Below are 19,739 nucleotides of genomic sequence, written 5' to 3'. Positions count from 1 at the left end.
TATACTTTAATAGTGATTTACTGAATAGTGCTTTATTAGTTGGTTTGCATCACTAGAATAAAGCATGATTTACAAACCTTATTATAACATCCCAAGCCAGAAATGTTCCATGCTTTGTGTACTGTGTGAAACCAGGCAAAAACTACAGAAGTATACTGGATGCTAATCTCTTTTTAATAAAAGAAAAAGGCAAAAGTGCCTGGATTTTAAGAAACTGGACTTGTTTTTTTTTTTTTTAAAGAACCAAACACATATGATAATTCCAAAGCATTCCAGATAGTAAATAGGGTTTTGTTTCTGTCTCTTTAAGAAGCAGCATTATAAATCTGAATTTGGCATTCAGGTTTTAATAGCTAAAACAATTTTTTTTTAAAAAAACTTGAAATAAAATTTCTGGGTTGGGAAGTGCTTTATAGTTTTTATCTCTACAGATTTCTGCAGAGATCTTTCTGCAATATTATTAAACACTAACAAAATACGACTTAGGACCGGCCATCAAAAGAATATGCTACCTCGTTCTAGGACGTTGATCATCTTCAGATTCACTCACTTCTTCACTAATACCAGATTCATAGGCTTCTGAACTACTGGAATCCTCACTGCTCACTTTAAGATAAAACAATTTAAAAAGTATCAAGAAACAGTACATTTTCATAAAAGTTAGCTTAATTAGTTAAACAGAAGTCCAAAGTAACATCAAGTTAACAAGAAACAAGGAAAACTATATCCTGTTGTCATGTAAAAATGCAAGCCTGTCATAAAAATCTGCCTAGTAAAACAAATGCTATTGAAATGTGTATATTATTTGTAAATTTGATTTTCAATAATTAATTATGTGCCGTCAATTTGTTGTTGACTCTTAGTTTTGTTTTTTTTCTTCATAATGATCTGACCCTAACTTGGTCTCTCAGATATTCCAACAGTGATGTGGAATAAACATGCAAGTCAAACAATTGAAGTGAAAAACTAGGCAAAAATTAATATACAATTGCGATCTGCATGATGATTTTAATGTAAAATTTTAAAGTTTGAAAATTACTCCAATCCAGCTCACTGTTGCAACTGTTTCTTTAATCCCAGAAGCATTCTGAATTCAATATTTTTCATTTAAATACTTCAAGAGTTTTTAGAAAAGCAGTGCGATGTTTCTGGTAAACTGGGACAGTTCATTTCAAGTTTGACACCAAAATGCTTGCCTCTGAAATGTCTTGCAGTTTTGATACACAATGTTGCTTTGGAACTATTATTAATAAGTGCTAATATTAATACTCTGAAAAATATATACAAATAAAATGAAAGATTGGATTGAAGATTTGTTTCCATTTTAGCCATCCAACCATGGATTCTCTCTTCCAACTTTTCCAAAGTGAAAGGTCCCAACATTTTAAATCTCTTTTCCCATATTAAAGTCTTAATAGAGCCTCCCTCCAATTCTGTCCCAAGAACTAAGATAAGGCTATTCTAAAACTGAGGATCACAAAAGAAGGAGAGAAAAGTGACTACCTAACTATGAGTAAAAGAGATCTACTTTCTTAAGACAAAAGAAACTCGTCCTTGGGCTGTGCTCTTGGATGCCTTATTCAAGGACAACAATCTAGGTGGAGAGACATGGAAGCCAACAATCAGAGAAAGCCTGGTATTATCTTTGCAGACTGGCCAATTTTACAACAAAGCATTAGCATTTGTGAGTTGCATCAGTTGTGAGCTGTAGGGCATGAAAGCTTGTCTGTTAATCTGAAAAGACAAGAATAACAAATCTTTTTGATATTGTAGAGAGGTACCCAATGAATCAGAATGAATGGATGGAAATAATTAGCCTGATTCCCAATTGGCAAGAAAAATCTGCAGTAACACATTTCTTCCAAATGCCTTTAAAAACATTTTAAAACAACTTATAATGTGCTCTCTACTATCTTGGTCCATTAAGAGGGCTACAGAAGGGGAGAGAATGTAACTTTTTATTCTATTGAAAAAAATAATTAACCTTACAGATAAAAGGGAAAGAATTATGGTGTATTTGATCAGGTATGAACCTCAGATTCTGCAACATTTTCCTTCTCTGACCCCAACCTACTTACTCTGGCAGTTTTCAAACTCTAGCTTGAAAGATTCTTTCTGTTTTAAAGATGAACTTCCATAAAACTATTAGCCCACCTGCAGAATAGCCAAATTGACATGATCTTTAGGAGAAACTGAACATCTCGATTTCTTCAGAATATTCTGTTCCTAGAATATTTTTTGCTCACAGGTACATAAAAGAGAGAATCGCTGACTGAAAGGACTGATACTTTTAATACCCTTCTAACAAAGTTGATCACCACTAATAACCCCTTCTCAAGGCATTATGGTTTATTTTTTAGTGATGCAGAAAGAGAAAGGCAAGGTCTTGAAAGCAGCATAGACTCCAACTGAGGGTTTTATGAATTATTAAAGGACTAAGACCGAAAGGACCTCAGAGGACAAAATATGTTTTAGACAGAATCTCTGACAGAGGATGATGTTTATCTATGCTTCATGATGGGTTTGATCCAGATTCACTTGAGAAAAAAGCCTCCCTCAAGTTATAAATGTGACTATTCTGTCTAAACCATTAAGTGTAGAAGTTGGAGCAGCCAAAATGGAATGGTGATCTTGCTGATCAGAATTCCCTGAGCCTCTCATCAGAAGAAGAGGGCAAAAACCAGCTGGGAGAAGCAGTGGGGCTGGAGGGCAGGGAAACCATAAGGGAAGAGGTTGGGGGGGAGGGGGCTGCACTTGTAAATCTGGGCAGGCTGCCCAGAACCCAAATGGCGGCACATAACTGTAGGAGCGCTGCAATGGCCATAACTTTGAGGCTGTCTACCGTAAGTACCACTTGATCAGTGCCATTTTATCTTCAAATGGTCCCTGAATGGATAGTCACTAAGTGAGGACCACCAGTAAACTATCCACTTCACAGAAAGTGTTTTTTTAATGAAATAGGAAAACAAGGATAAGATTTAGTGATTAAAAAAAATGTTCTAGACATATCCAACCCCTTGGGCCATATTTAAAGCAGCTGTGAAGAAATGGGCATTTCATTATGCATCATTAACAGTAAATGTGTAATAAAATAATTAAGCCAACAAAGCTCTTGTTAGTATGCACACACATCAATATAAACAGACTTAATACCCTTCCTCCTATTTCTGCGTTTAACGTCTTTTGCCTCTTTAGATTTTCCCTTTTTCTCTTCCTCGGACTCTCCATCACTCATTGTTAATTTATGTCTTAACAAACGGTGCCTGTATCTAGGTTTCTTGGCCTCTTCAGCATCTGAATCCGAGTCAAACTCATCTTCTTGTTCATTCTCTCCTGTTGCAGGAAAACAAAACAAAAAACATTTAAAAAATACTTACATGCACAATATTTTCTAATTTATATCAGTATCAGATTTATATCAATATAATAATGAATTGACTGCATTATAACAGTCTCTGAAAAAAGCATTGAACAAATCATTATTTTTACTAGTATTGTTAACCAAGCAAGTTACATTTAAGTGGTAAAATAGCTTTTTGGTCATCCTTCTCCAACCACCTCTCAATCCAGTTGAATATTTGGGCTCCATCCATTCGGGGAGGAATGCTCTTAAGAACTAGAAAAGTGGTGCTGAGGAGAGAAAGCAACATGGAATCCAAAGACTCAATTTTGCAGATAAATAAAAATCCTTGGGGCAAAGTTTAAGTGACGTATTCAGAACCTGGGTGAGAATGCTGTTCTATCTAGTCCAGTAGTCTGGCCAAGCAACGGCACAAGGAAGCCCACTTGTTTCCAGGCAGAAAGAGGGGCTTCAGAGGCAGACCCCCACTGACTCCCATGGTTTTTATGAATTCCTCCAAGCCTTTTATGAAGCCAGCCAAGATGTTAACCCCACTCCCACCCCGCATCTTGGAATTAACCTAATAGTGGATTTCACCATCATTTACCATTTAATGTTTGGCTGGTTATAGTAAATAGTACGCTATTGAGGAACTGTTATAATACACTTTGATATGAAAATGCGTTCAAATATTTGTTTTTCTGTCAGGGTCTTACCACTGTTGTTTTTGTTTTTGGCTCGCCCTCCTTTCTTTTTCTTCCCATCATTGGATTCTTCATCAGAAGAAGCATCCTCCTCTGAGGAAAGATTGGCTTTGATTTCTTCTAAAAGCATTTTCTTGGCAATTCTTTGAAGCAAAACAAAAAAGGTGTATTCCATTGGTTCACCAATAACAACCAATCAGCCGATCAAGCATTATTAAACAAATTGAGCAACGGATGGCCATCAGCCATGGAATTTGGTCTAGAGCAGTGTTTCTCAACCTTGGCGACTTTAAGTCCTGTGGACTTCAACTCCCAGAATCCCCCAGTTGAAGTCCACAGGACTTAAAAGTCACCAAGGTTGAAAAACACTGCTCTAGAGTATCAATCTGCTTGTGGAAGCAGGAGTTGTTAAACCTTTTCAAAGTTTATCAACTGATTAGTTTGCTGTACAAGTAGTCCTTGACTTACTCCCAATTGTTTAGTGACCATTCAAAGTTACAAGGCACTGAAAAAAGTGACTTATGGCCGTTTTCCCCAGTTATGACCACTGTAGCACGCCCATGGTCACATGATCAAAATTCAGATGTTTGTCAATTAGCATGTATCCTGACAGTTGCAATGCCCCAAGGTCATGTGATCACCTGTTGCGGCCTTCTAACCAACAACATAAATGTGGAAGGTAGATTCACTTAACGATCATCTTAACCAATGTTAGATGATCCATTTAACAACCGTAGCAAGGAAGATCATAAAGAGGGACAAAATTCACTTAATAACTGTCTTGCTTTACAATGCAAATTTTGGGCTCAGTTGTGGTCATATGTCAAGGACTATCTATAGTTTCTGCAGCTGCTGTTTATACCACCTCAGTGCTAACTTCCATTTTCTACAGTATATACTATCAATCTTTATAGTACAGCAATTTTAGCTGAATATCAGGATCCTGTATCAATCATATTTCAATAATGAAATATCATTTTAAAGAAAAAGTTTAAAAGCCAGTTTTTGAGTGCTATTTTTTAGTACTGTGCAAGATAACAAACCTCAAAAGCCCTGGCTAGGAACTTGAAGGCAGATTAAGCACAGTCATGTATTGTCATACACCTTATAATGGACAGACAATTAGTGGTCCATCAACACTACCCAAAGGAAGCCCATTAGACTGGCTTTCCTGGCTTAAGGGTTCTTGTTGACTGTCAAACTCTTTTTATTTACTCATAGTACCGAAAGCACATGTACCAGTGGGACATCTGCAAAGGAATCTCACTTTCCTCATACCAAGGCAAGCTAGGCAGTTCCAAACAGACAGCAATAACCCAATAATGATAAAGGCAAACTTTGTCCTCTCCTTCTCGTGGGCAGATATCACAGGATACAGAAAAGGCCAATTGCAAAGGCCTTGAATTGAAGGCAATCATACTAGAACCTAAAACTGTGCTGATGGGTCTAACTGGTGCAATTTAAAATAGAAGCAGGTCATCGTATTCTGATGATGATGATGATGATAATAATAATAATAATAATAATAATAATAATAATAATGAAATATCATTTTAAAGACAAAGTTTAAAAGCCAGTTTTTGAGTGCTATTTTTTAGTACTGTGCAAGATAATGAACCTCAAAAGCCCTGGCTTGGAACAAAGGCAGATTAAGCACAGTCATGTATTGTCATACACCTTATAATGGACAATATAATAATAAAAACTTGGTTAATACCTAGGATGCTGGCAGCAACCCGTATCAACCATTAGCACCAGTCAATGGTATTTGTGATATATTTTAAATGTCCAGTTGACTGAGTTTGATGTTTAATGAATAAAAGAGATAATAATAATGTTTTTCAGATTCTTGGTCCACATTCAGCACAGTAACTAGTTCTCAGTGACAGAAAAGAAATTAGAGCAAACCGAGACGGTTTGTCCATAGTTTTCTAAGAATCTCAGCTGCATGTTTTCCCAGATATATATAAAACTAATAATCAGAGACAGGGAAAACGGGTGTCTCTGAAAAGTCTATGGAATAAAACTATAAGCAGTTTTTACTAATACCTGAAATGTTTAAGTGCTGCAGAGTTTCAAATATGCATCTAGATCTTTGTGAATTGGTTTAGTACAGAATGCCACCATACTACTTTGAAAAATTCCCTTGGACTTTCCTCAAGTTTTATCACACCTTTTCAGTATGATGCACAGGTATTTCTGGACTAAAACAGATCCAAAGGGCTCAAATTTGGTATGTACAGTATTGGTTCTCCTTAATAAAACAAAAAACTAGGAAAATGCCAAACTAATATAAATCTTCAGGGAGCACTTTTCTTCAATGAAATTGAATGGGAAGGAAAAACTTAACACAAAAGAAAGTTTAACTATTTAATCATAGCCATCCTTTTCTCCAATGCTGTATCAAAGACATTTGGATATCTCCAAAGCAATGAATTAAACTGGCCAGCAAACTAGAACAGCAGCAAGGCATAGCTGGAGAAACTCTGCTAGCAAGAAACCAAAAGGATTGCAACAAGGAGAAGAGCTTCAAGTGGAAGGCTTCCTTACATCAACTTTGACCTACGTTGGGATTTAAAAGTCACCAACCCCTATAAAAATATGCTTGTGCTGTTAAAGGAGAATATTTGTAGCTCAGGGTTGAAATGAGGGGACCTTGGTGCTGCTCTCTGAGCTGGGTTGTTTTCTTGCAAACATTTCATTACCCAACTAGGCAACAGCATCAGTGCTGATGACGTTACCTAGTTTGGGTAACGAAGCATCTGCCAGAAAGCAACCAAGCTCAGAGAGCAGCCTCATATGCTTTTTCTCATTGTGTATTTTTGCTGTCCAAATTAACAGGTTTGAGCCTGCTAGTCTACCATGAATAACTCGTACATTTTCTTCCATTAGATCACAAGATGTACAGGTATATTAACCAGCATGTTAAATTTCATGAACAACACAATGGTTAGAAATGACTACTTGACATTAAGTTGGTTACCTCTGAATATTGTTTCACACACCCCCACCCCCAAAATTTAGAACTGTCCATAAACAGTCATTTACGGATTTTTATTTTGAGTAGACCTGATTCCACATTTCTGGAATCCTACTACAGATTTTGACCTTGGTTTCTATGGAAAGCAAAGCCAAAGAAAAACAGAAGTGTTGACAAAAGCTGAGGTTTTTTCTATAACTTTTTAACTAAATGTGACAATTTCAATTTCTGATCAAATTGTTGTATTTAGTGTTTCCACACCTAGCTTTTACCAAGGGAACACAGAAGCAAATCATCTCAAATTATGCTTGGGGTTCAAGACATGTAATATCAGATAGTTTGACTTCCAAAAGGAGACACACATTCTAAGTGAGGAGTTGGACTAGATGACCTACAAGGTCCTTTTCAACTCTGTTAATCTGTTGAAGTCATAACTGATAGTAAAATGATTTGCTGTTTCAAATAAAGTCCATTTTGACTGCTATAAAACAATAATTGCTAATTAACTAGGAAAGGAGATGCAGCCATGGGAATGAACTTCAGAAAAGTTCAACCCGCTATTCATTAAATCTTTATTTAGTAAACACAATTACGATTGACAAATCCTATCTAGTGTATCACTCAGGTTTATCATCCAGCCTTCCCATACTGTGATATAAAGAATGTGAAGCATATGCTCACCACAATATAAACTACATTAAAAGGCCTTTTAAAAGCAACAATATGAATTAGATCTGAAGTACATTAGTCACAACTAATACATTTAATGGTCAATGAAACTAAATCTCTGATGTCTTCTGGATTTGGCCATCTTTAAATTATTGTTCTAATAGCCAAGATGGCAGTTATTTGCAGACCCCATTGCCAGAAGCTAATACTGCCTTATTTTTCTTCAACAAGATTGTTAGTGACTTCGTCAAATGTTTATTCAATTTATAGTACTGATGTGAGAATGGCTTTTACTCCTTTCCAATTCTACTGTATCCTGATCTACTGCAGTTTCAACTGCAAGACTAAATGCGTATATATTTCCACAGTCACATGTGTAGTTTCTACTTTTCCCCACCACAGGCAATTTTTTTATATCAGCTCTGGACATGATCTCCTGTACCCACAACCTCATGAATCAACATTTATAGCAAGGGGAGGTGAGTGTTAAGCAAATTGGAAGTCCATCATGCAGAGGGTCAGAGGTAAAAGCCCCAAATCCATGTACATGTTTTCTAAGATGTCTTACCAACTACCATACCAAGTATGTCTGCAATTACATATTTGACATACTCTGAGTATGAGAGTAAATTAAAAACATTACATACTTTAGTTCAATTTAGTTGACATAACATGACTAAATAGTGTTAAAATTTGAAACTTCCAAGAATGGTAAGCTGAATATTATGAGGACAATATAAATGACAATAGCTAAATAAATTGTTTCCTATTATATCTTAGTAGAAAAATTGTGTTTCTTAAATTAAATGCTTGGACGAGAAACATGTTTTACAAAAATTTATTGCATCCATCAAATACTTCAAAGGCATTGTGCATGAATACACTATGAATCTCTTAATGAACAAAATAACTCCAAACATATTAAAACAGCACTATTTAAAAATTCAGACAAACCAATCATGAACAAATACACACCACAATGAAATACAGCACTGTCTGTTATATTAAGACTCACTAAAATATTGCAAATTGGCAAAGTTAATTTTAACATTTTTAACAAGAGGCATGTTAAAATAGTTTCTTCAAAAAAAAAGAAAGTTTTAAATAGAACTGTCTAAGTTGTAACAATACTACAGATCTCTTAACATCTTTCTTTGGCCTGGCAGAACTGTTTCATCCATTAAAAAAGCAAAAGCAAGCAAGTCAAATTGCAAGCCTAAGCACATTTACTTAAAACTTTGGAGTGATAGATCACAGTGTAACTCCCAACGGCAGATCCCATGCGCAGGCAAAATCAGTTCAGCTTGCAAATGGGAGCAGGGATGGTAACATTTTTGTGCTGCATGAGCGGCTCTTCAGTGAATGAGATTGAAGATACCACAACAGGGGGGAGAAGCAGCAGCGTCTCCATGCTCGGTGGTCTTTCTACATACAGCTCTTGGGACCCTTCTAATATGGAACCAACTACTTAATTGGAGTCTGAAGCAAAAATGATGCATTTGAATACATGTTAACCAACATATATATTGGTTAAGATGACATGTCTATGAACACCAGCTCCATGTAAGAGAGGTAGATCAATTTTATTCCCGGATAATACAGTATTCTTGGTTTTTCCCAACATTAAAGCAATTCCAGGAATTTTATGAGTAAAATTAAAATTTATTTACTAAGCATTGTGAATTTTTTGAAAAATCCAGTTTTTGATTTTTATATATATTTTTCTACTAGAAATTAATTTTTAAAACTTAACAATGAAATAATGAACTCTACTTCGACTCTTTGAAAGTCTTAACAGAATTTTTAAACAATTTCCTCACCACTGGTTCTATAGCAATCCCTAAACAGATACTAAAGTTCATTTTCAAACATTTTTTAAACATTGTATATGAAAAGCAAGTAATAACCTAGAATAGCAGCATTTTATCTGTACACCAGGTCCACACTGGAGAGCAAGTTCAGTGTTAAAATTTGTTTCAGGTACAAAAAATTATGTTTTGTTTTCTCTAGGTAAAAACCAGTTTACTTAGTAACAAATCATTCTAAGCCCCACAAAGCCAAATGGATATCTATCACTCCCAAAATATTCTATTGAATTTGCTGAAACAGTTCCTGCAAAGAAACTGCTTGATAACCAACATTAGCCATAGGTGCCTTAACAAAAGCATGTTGTCAATTCTGTAACAGTGCAATCCTCTGCATATCTTCTTAAGTTTTCCTGTGTTCATTGAGGCTTCCTGCTGTTAAGTCACTAAAGATTGCAACCTGTTCTATTAATTTAAAAAATCATTTTATTCTATTCTTTCTTGGTTTATATCAGTTACAGAATTCATGCATTATGAAGTTTATTAGGCCTACAAAACGGAATCCTTAACTAGTGATATTTCAACATTAAATGTTAACAAATATACATGTATGCACATGTTCAATTTAACATGCGACTGTAGTCTAAACAAAGCTAATAAAATTTCAAATGACTGAAGCAGGCACAAATTCAAGTCATTATATTACTGTTACCAAATGTTGAGTTTTGAAATTATAGGAATTTGTAATTCAGGATGCTAGGAAACGGATTTCTCCAAAAGCATGTTCTACTTCTGGCTAGTTTTGATCAAGTGTTTGTAAGAGCTAATTTATAGGAATTCAAGTGCCATCAGAATGCTATCAATATTGAATAACTGCTCATCTCCCATTCCTGTGGAGAGCTGTAATTATCAAATTGCTTTTTGTTTAAAGAGTTGTACAATTTACACAAAATCCACATTATACATGGAAACTTAAAATGGACAGTGCTGCATTTATAACACACCCTATGCAAGGTGTGTGACTTAACACTTAAATCGTATTTTCTTTTCATTTCTGGATTGGGGGGTTTGTTTTCTGGCCTCTCGTTCAAGCTGGCGGGAAGCCTGTGAGCGAGTCTGTACAAGGCAGGCACTTCTGGTTTTTATAACCTGCTTGCTGCTCCGTTGCTCTCGCTTGAGCCCACGCCTAGGGTGTGTTATAATCTTTTTAAAGTCCTTACGGGTGGAATCATACCTATTCTCCGCGTCGTCGTCATCTTCCTCTTCTTCCATTGCCACAGCTGCAGATTGATGCTCTCCTTCATCTCCTTTAGAAAAAAAAAGGGGGAAACTTATTTGACCCAAAGAGAAAAACTTCTTCTACCATTGCTATGAGATACCATCTCCACTATTTGGGGAAATGCCATTTCTTTCCAAATGTGTAAAGCCACCCAAATCCCATGCGCTATAGAAGAAATTCTGCAAGACTCAACCGTGTGAAAAAGAAGAATTATACACCCTACAACTATTTTTCTAAAATCAGAAAGACAAAAGGGAAATTTTTAGGGCCTGTCAAATTTTTCAACTTTCAATTTCCAAATATTAGGGGTGCTCAAAAGTTGTGACATGGCTTGGGGAATTGTAAAGATAGTTTGGTTACTTTAATATAATTTAGATGTGCTTGGTAAATAACTACAGAAATACCATACTTTTTAAAAATTTTGTTCATTTCATTTCACAGGTTCAGCCTCTCTTTTTGTTAAAACCTATTTTATCTGAGAGTGTTAATACTGCTGGCCTCATTTCCTATGAGTCGGATAACTGATCTGTAATGGTGTTAAAAAAAAAACAAGACTGGAAACATTCACTCACATGAGCAACCTAATTGGGACTGGCAGAGACTTGCTGCTGTCAGACATTTTCAGATATGGCTTACTATTAAGAGAACAAAGTAGTGATAATACTAGGAACTACCCAGCAGCCAGTCTTGCAAGAGACATATATCCAAAAGTGCTTGAAAGGTGGAACCGAGTAAACAGTTATTTTGTGACCATTGTTGTAAATTCACAAGTGGCAATCTTGAACAAGATCCAAGAAAGCTGGGATCAAGCCAAAAACATATCTCTTGGTAGAGGAAAGCTAGATGCCAAAGAGACTTTCACTGTGAAACTTGGCAAATTGCTTGACATCCTCAAACAGGATGCAAGTGTCAAATTGTTCTGTGTGCCAAATTTGGCTGCCCCGCAGGCTGCAAAACAGATGCTCACATTAATTGTACCTATCCTAAGGAAACAAAGATACCATTGAGGGAACTTGCTTTCGTTAAAGGTCAGAGAGACAAGTTTGGTTCTTTGGGATCACACCAGATTGGTTTGCCAGATGTACCCGAGCAGAAACAATGAGGCAAAAGCAGCAAGATGATGAGAGACAGAGGCTTGCTAAATATAAGCAGAGAAGTATTCCAGACATTTCGATACTGACAAATGACCAAACACACATGTCCTCTACTTCAAAAGAAAAGACAGAATAGACTAGAAATAACAAATGCCGCTATGCAGAGCATAAGATACGGTGTTGGTGTACGTGCCACTGGTGCCATTAACACAGCTGCCTTCATAGTTGCTGGCTTGATCACCAAAGAAGACAAAAGACTTGTAGTTGACAAGATTATGAAGTCCCTAGATCAAGAATTGGATGAGCTCTGTAAGAAGGGCAAAGTAGAATGCATCTACTTTGACAGCCATATAAATGCAACTGAAGTTATGCTGAAAGCAAACAATTCAGACCAGCATTTCCCCAGAACCATCAAAGAACATTATTCTGTGTGCAGTGAGCCAGGTGGAAGATTTCCTTCAGAGAAAGGCTCAAAAGCAGGAAAACCTGCTCAAGTAATTGCAGATAACTTGGGGTATTTCAGGGAGAAGGCAGGCATTGACAAAAGCTTGAAGGCCACTGGAGGAGATTCTACAAATGTTAATACTGGCTGGGAAGGTGGTGCCATGCATTGGGTAGAGGTCAAGCTTGACCGGAAGTTGATCTGGTTGGTGTGTGCACCCCACACGAATGAGTTACCCCCATGACACTTTCACAAAACTGAATTGGAAGACCTTGTCTAACAATTGTGCAGGTAAAATTGGCAACCTGCTAGACATTGCAACAGGACTTGACGTTGATCCTTCATTCCCTAGAGTTTCAATTAGTGAGCCTCTCATTTCACTGAGTGACAGTGTGGTAAAGGATCTTTCTACTGATCAAGTGTATGGATATAGAATCACACAGGCAACAAGGACAGGAGAACTTCACACAGATCTAGTTCTTCTGGAAATTGGCCCCGTAAACCATTCATGCTGGTTGACAACTGCAAACAGGCTTTGTTGAATATGGGTTTCAAAACATGGCTTTAAATGCAAAAACTCCTCAAAACTTAGGAGTGATCATGGAATATATCATTGGTGTGCACTACTCCTGCTGGTTCAACATCAAAGTAAAACATCCCTGCTTCATGTGTTGTTCCAGCTGCAGCAAGTCAGACTGCAAAACAAGTTTGTAGTAGATGCTGTTTTGCCAACCACCCAGCGCTAAGCATAGTGTGCTTTCAGTGAAATGATAATCCAGAAAGTCTTGTGTTCAGGTGATATTCAAGAGGATAGCTGGTATGCAAAAGATGATTGATTTGAGAGATGCAGACGATGACCTGCTGAGAGATTTTTCAGAAATGCAAGAAAAACGCCTTTAATCAATGCGAGAACATCCATTCTGCTGGAGCCCATTTACTTGTCTGAAGATGTCTATGAGCCACCTTTGATGTGCAAACTGACTACAGAAGTTCGTCAGAAGTTCATTGACGAACCAATGCAAGTGCCACAGAAATGCCCAATCAACAAAGATGTGTGATACGGGTCACAGAGGCAGCAATCACAGTGTAAACGCAGGAGAAATGTGAGGGTTATATCAGACGCCAAGAAGCAAGTCAAGTCGGCAGCTGAGGTTGAAGAACAAATTAAAACAAGGCTTAATGAAACTCACTTAAACCTTTTTGTAACTCAGCTAATTTCCTTCTGATGTTAGTTTATGATTGCATGGATTATTTTTTGCTTAGCTAATACCTTAGCCAAAGGTATTTTTTCAAGAGACAACTGGACTTTCTGGTTTTTCTTTGAAGACATTTTGCTTCTCATTCAAGAAGCTTCGTACAATTTGACTAATAAATTATAGAAAAAATAATGTCCATAAAATTAGGAGTGCAATTTACTATGGGTATAATACTGCACTTATTCCAACAACATCAATAAACAGATGCTACATTACAAAGTGTTCTCATTTGTAAATGCTAAATCACTTTTCTCTGGGATGAATCCCTCTCCCACAACTTCATTTTAACAGTACATCAATACCATCAATGATCATGATTTTCAAAACCTGGTGAATGGCCATTCCTCAACTTTATAGCTAACTGGCCCACAATTTTCTTATGAACTCAAAGGCATCTCAGAAAGAAAGCCAGGTTAGTCTGTAGTAGGCAAAAATCAGGATGAGTCTGGAAGCACCTTTTCCAACAAATGAGTTTTGTTAAAAAAAACCTTAGCTTTCGTGCACAACGCATGTCATCTCCATCTGATGAAGTGAACTGCGGCTCATGAAAACTTAGGCCTTTTAATAAACATTTAGTTGGAACAGTACTATATCAGTACTATTCTGATTTTTGGCATATTTAATGTAGAAGCAATGTAAGAACTATTAGAGTTAAGTTCTCATTCTACAAGCCATCCCTTGAATCTAGCTTGGAGAACTGATAGTTCCTCTTTGTACGCAGGGCATTCCTTGCAACGTGAAATTTGAAGATTAGTACCAAGACACCACTTAAGTGTTGGGTGGCTAGTTGATAAGCAATTTGGCCTGAAGCAATACAATATTTAGAGATGGTCACAGGGATTGATTGGGATCAATATTATGTTTCTTCACTTTGTTACAGAAATCTGGGTAACTTCTCAATTTCATGGGTATAGAAAACATTTAATGAATTGAAAACTTTGAAATAACATATTAAAAATTCTAGTGGTTCTAGTAGAAGCCTATTTGTGTAACAACTATTGTGAGGAAATCTGCGACATAAGAAGCCAAATAACATCCAAATGATTCAAATATACAAAGTCTGTCAAAGAAAAAGCAACAAGGCCAAGTAACAAACAGCTGGTCTCTTAAACCGAGGACTTTAAAAGTCTTCTCCAAACCCTGCCCAAAGCTCAGTGGTTATATTTTTGTGTCCAAGGGAGCTAATCCGTTGCTCAGGTGTTCTATTTCTCAGCAGACATACCTATGCTTCCTAGCCCTGATTCCACATAAGAGGGACAAATAGAGCTTTCTCTTAAGGGTTTTAGGGGCCCCTGTTCTTCATTGGGCCCATCTTATAGCAGTTTCTGTTATTTGAGAAGTTCAGCATAGCTGTTTCTTAGCTCCAGTACATTAAATATAATTAAGAATGTTGTAATTAAAATGAGCATGTCATTGTAAAAGTGCTACTTCTTTGGCTATACAAATTTTGATTGAGCTTATGCACGGGAGATGGATTCTGTTTGTCCAATCACAATTGACCAATAAAAAATATTCTATGCTATCTGGAGAATGAATGTTATGTGACCATTCTGTAACTATTTCCAACGTGATACATATGCAACTGCAAGTAAATGCAATCCAATTTAACATTTGCGGTTTCTTTTCCCTTCCATTTAACCATGTCTGATTCTGGGAGACTGGCTGGACAAGCCCCTGCAGTTTTCTTGGCAAGATTTTTCAGAAGTGGTTTGCCATTGCCTCCTTCCTAGGACTGAGAGAAAATGACTGGCCCAAGGTCAACCAGCTGGCTTTGTGCCTAAGGCAGGAGTGTAACACCATGTTTCCTGGTTTCGAGCTTTGATCTAGCCTGATCAAACTGTTTCTCTAAATATATTAATGTTCTTTGTGGATTTACAGACGGCTATTATGTATAAGTTGGGTTGAGAAAATCAGAAATGAGGTGGTGATAAGCCGCCTGGGAAAGCAAAGGGAAATAATCAAAAGCATTAAAAAGCGAACGTTAGAATATTTTGGACATATGATACGACACCCAGAAAAATACGCTTAATCCTCTAGGGAAAGATTGAAGACAAACAAGGTCCAGGCAGAAGAAGAACATCATGGCTTCAAAACCTAAGGGACAGGTTTGGACAAAACTCAGCAGCACTCTTTTGTATGGCTGTTGATAAAAATAGGATCGCCAACAATATTGCCAATGTCCAATGACAGATAAGGCACAAGAAGAAGAAACAACAAATAAACCTTGAGCAAATTAATATAAAGATTTTTTCATACTATGTTGAAATGAATAGTGCATTTTGAAATACTTGAGTAGGAATTTGAATCAGGCAGTTTACTTTACATTGTAAAAATAAGCCTATTACTTTAAAAGGAGGTAGGCTATAGTGATTTTCTGCAAGCACCAGTAATTTTTCACAACTTCTTATCTATTTGCAAATATTCAAATAGTCTGTCAACAAAATAATATCAGTGACTCTTCCACACAATGGATCTCACTCCCCAGTGAGAAAGTACAGAACTTCAGGTCTGCCCCATCTCATGTATTTCAATCCTGGCAGATCAGGAAATCCATAGAAAATTGACTGCTGATCTACAATTTGTGAAACATACACTATAGCCATTCTAGGGTCTTTCATTTCTATTATGTGAACTAAGCCACTTTTAGGTTGTTCAATAAACCATGGAAAGGAAAGTATTGTTTAGTGCAGAGATATGCAGGTCTGGGCTACTAAAAAGGCTGTAATTAGCTAATGGACAAGCACCCTCCAGAAACTGACTGGAGAGCTGAGGGAAAAGCTAAATTTATACCTTTTTATTTATAATGACATTAAAATAAAATAAAGGTAACATGATTACCTACAATCGTATTTACTAATCTTCCCTTTTTCTAAGTTCAAAACTGTATTACAGTGACAGCCTTTACAAATTGTGTAGGAGTTACTTCAAGGCTTCCAAGGCTGATCCTCCAACTTCTAGCCCTCCAACCCATGTTTTGATCCATTCAACACCCAACTGACTTACAGAATTTGCTTCCAGAAACTGTCTGGATGACTAGCAACTTAAATGCCTTTAAAATATCATCATCATTATCATCATTATTCACACCATAACAAATGACTAACCCTTATATTAAATAATCAGGATATACACATAAATGTTAGAATATTAATTTTGCCTGAGGTCAAGCATATATTCTCAGTGGGAAGGGTCTAATATAAGGTTCTAAGAGAGATTTCCCAATGAGAGCTATGCAATAAAGGAATTTCTTCCCTTACAACTTAATAAGTGAATTTGTAATCTAGATTTCTCTATAGTCCATTTTTTGATTTTACAGGACATCTATATTAGAACAAAATTTGCTTGAACTAAATTTACTGTAGCATATAATCTTAGTGATTTATATCCTGCTGATCTGGTTTTTTATATTTGTATTTAATTTAAAATGTAACAGCACTTTTCAAAATCTTAAGCTGATGTAATGTATTTAGTCATTCATAATTAACTAATGATATATTGGAAAACAAATCTGTATATTTTAAAGTCCATTTTTCTTCAATTGTTACTTTATTGATTTTTCTTGCTTGCTTATATATCTTCTTTAAAATGCCTAATAAAATACAAGCATTTTTAAATGTGTGTGTGCACACAGGAGGCACAATGGTTCAATGGTTAGACACTGAGCTTGCCAGCTGGGGAGCCGAGAGCCCGGGCTGAAGACCTGAGTGACACACAACAGTTCTAAAACATGTAAATGCAAGTAGATTAATAGGTACCACTTTGGTGGGAAGGTAAAAGCGTTTTGTGTATATCTACCCTCCTTCCAGAGGAAGAATCGGTAGTGGGGTGGGTCATATAATATAAAATTAAATATAATATAAAATATAAAATTAAAATTAATTTTGGATTTTTTTTTCAGTGAGGAGTTCTAAAAATGTATTTTTACACCAAGAATTCAAATCTGCCATTATTTTTCCAATTGCATAATGTTTAGCTTGGTATGGTAATTCCACGTCTGATCATATACCCCAGAAAAGGCTCTTGTAACTAAAATACTATTAACTTTATCTTCCCAAATTACACATGCTAGTTTTTTTCTGCATGAATCTCTAGCTAAGCAAAAAATAATCTATGCAATCACAAGCTAACCAGGAAAAAATTATCCAAGTTACAAAAATGTTTAAAGAGTTCTTCATCAAGCCTAGTTTTGATTCGTTCTTCAACCTCAAGACGCCGATCTGCTTCCCAGCCTCTGATATAACTGTCATGTTTCTCCTGCATCTACACTCTGCTTGTTGCCACTGTGACCTGTTTCACACATCTCTCTGTTGATTGGGCATGACGGTTCACTGTGGAACTTGCATTGGTTAGCAATGAACCTGTCACGTGACTTATCACAACTTTTTTTCCCCTTCACTAAAATGAGGATGGGCATGGCAATGTGTGACATATCCAGCCTGCAGGCTGCGAGTTTGACACCCCTGGTCAAAGGCCTCTTCATAACTTCCATCACATTCCTCTTCAACTTCATCACCAGTGATCTATCTATCATTTTCATCATAAGAGATAATTATTTCATTTGTCAGTATCAAAATGTCTGCAATAATTCTCTGCTTATATTCAGCGAGCCTTTGTCTCTCATTGTCTTGCCACATTTGCCTTGTCATTTCTGCTCGGGTACATCTGACAAACCAATCTGGTGCAATCCAAAAGAACCAAACTTGTCTCTCTGACCTTTAACAAAAGCAAGTTCTTTCAATGGTGTCTTCATCTCCTTAGGGCAGGTACAGTTAATCTGAGCATCTGTTTTGCAGCCAGCAGAGCAACCAAATTTGTCACACAGAACAATTTGATATTTGCATCCTATTTGAGGATGTCAAACAGTTTGTCAAGTTTCACAGTGAAAGTCTCTTTGGCATCTATCTTTCTGCTTCCAAGAGATATGTTTTTGGTTTGATCCCAGCTCTCCTGGATCCTGTTCAAGATTGCCACTTGTGAATTTACAACAATGGTCACAAAAGAACTGTTTGCTCGTTTCCACTTTTCAAACACTTTTGGATATATGTCTCTTGCAAGACTGGCTGCTGGGTAGTTTCTAATATCATTGCTACTTTGTAATCTTAACTGTAGGCCATATCTGAGAATGTCTGACATTATCAGACAGCAGCAAGTCTCTGCCAGTCCCAATTAGGTTGCTCATGTGAGTGAATGTTCCCAGTTTTGTTGTTTTTAAAAAAAAAGTCATTACAGATCAGATATCACACTCACTGGAAACGAGGCCAGCAGTATTAACGCTCTCAAGACAAAATAACGTTTAACAAAAGGAGAAAGACAGCTGAACTTGTGAAATGAAACAAAATGTTTAAAAGTTATATTTTTGCAGTTACTTACCAAGCACATCTAAATTATATTAAAGTAACCAAGCTATCTTTGCGATTTCCAAAGGCGTGTCACAACTTTTGAGCATCCCTAAATGTTTGGAAATTGAAAGTTGAAAAATTTGACACGCCCTAGAAATGAAACAAAAAGGTTAAGAAGTTATATTTATAGTTACTTACTAAGCATATCTAAATTATTTTAAAGAGAATATCTTTACAATCCCCAAGCATGTCATAATGTTTGAGCACCCCTAAAGTTTAAAAATTGAAAGTTTAAAAACTTGTCACGCCCTAATAGGTATCCGTATGCTGTGGCATTTCATTGTCAACTGGTTCTGAAATTTTGCCTTAAAACTACTTGTCTCCATGCGCATGCTATTATGTGCTTCTCTTTTAGAAAATCTAGCCAACTTTTTATGAAAGGTAATCTTAAATTGGGATATAGCTAAAACTTTGTATCTGGTTGTTTTAACTGTTCTGTATTGCAACTACTGAATAATAGTTTTATATTTTCATTGTAGTCTTGACCAATTTTGTGAAAAAAGGCATTAAAAAATCTGAATCAATGCCTCTACCAATAAACTGAAACAAAAAGCTTACACACACACACAAATATGTTGAACATCTCAGTTATTTCATTTCCATGAATTATAAACAGTCTATTCTCTAAGCAACACCATTATTAGACTTTGCTTAAGCCAACGAGCTATGAGTATTTTTCATTTTTCTTTCTCCTTTTTCAGGATGGTAGATATACATTAAGGCAAAGTTTAGCAGAAAACAGAAAGAAAAAAGACAAAACAGTTGTGAAAC

At 36.3% G+C, this 19,739-nt stretch overlaps 1 protein-coding gene across 1 annotated transcript in view; it reads right to left on the bottom strand.

Annotated features, from left to right (window-relative positions):
- Positions 1-19,739, bottom strand: part of ATRX (ATRX chromatin remodeler) — a 95,146-nt gene that overhangs the window by 46,089 nt on the left and 29,318 nt on the right. The window contains exons 10-13 of the mRNA XM_032227783.1: positions 10,733-10,805; positions 4,057-4,187; positions 3,154-3,333; positions 513-606 (exon numbers count right to left, since the gene is read on the bottom strand). Of these exons, the coding sequence (XP_032083674.1) occupies positions 513-606; positions 3,154-3,333; positions 4,057-4,187; positions 10,733-10,805 (478 nt within the window). The remainder of the gene's footprint in view (positions 1-512; positions 607-3,153; positions 3,334-4,056; positions 4,188-10,732; positions 10,806-19,739) is intronic.

This window comes from Thamnophis elegans, chromosome 12, assembly GCF_009769535.1.
Source record: "Thamnophis elegans isolate rThaEle1 chromosome 12, rThaEle1.pri, whole genome shotgun sequence".
NCBI lineage: Eukaryota > Metazoa > Chordata > Lepidosauria > Squamata > Colubridae > Thamnophis > Thamnophis elegans.
Note: the sequence above shows the minus strand (reverse complement) of the source record. Positions and strands in the feature narration are given on the sequence as shown.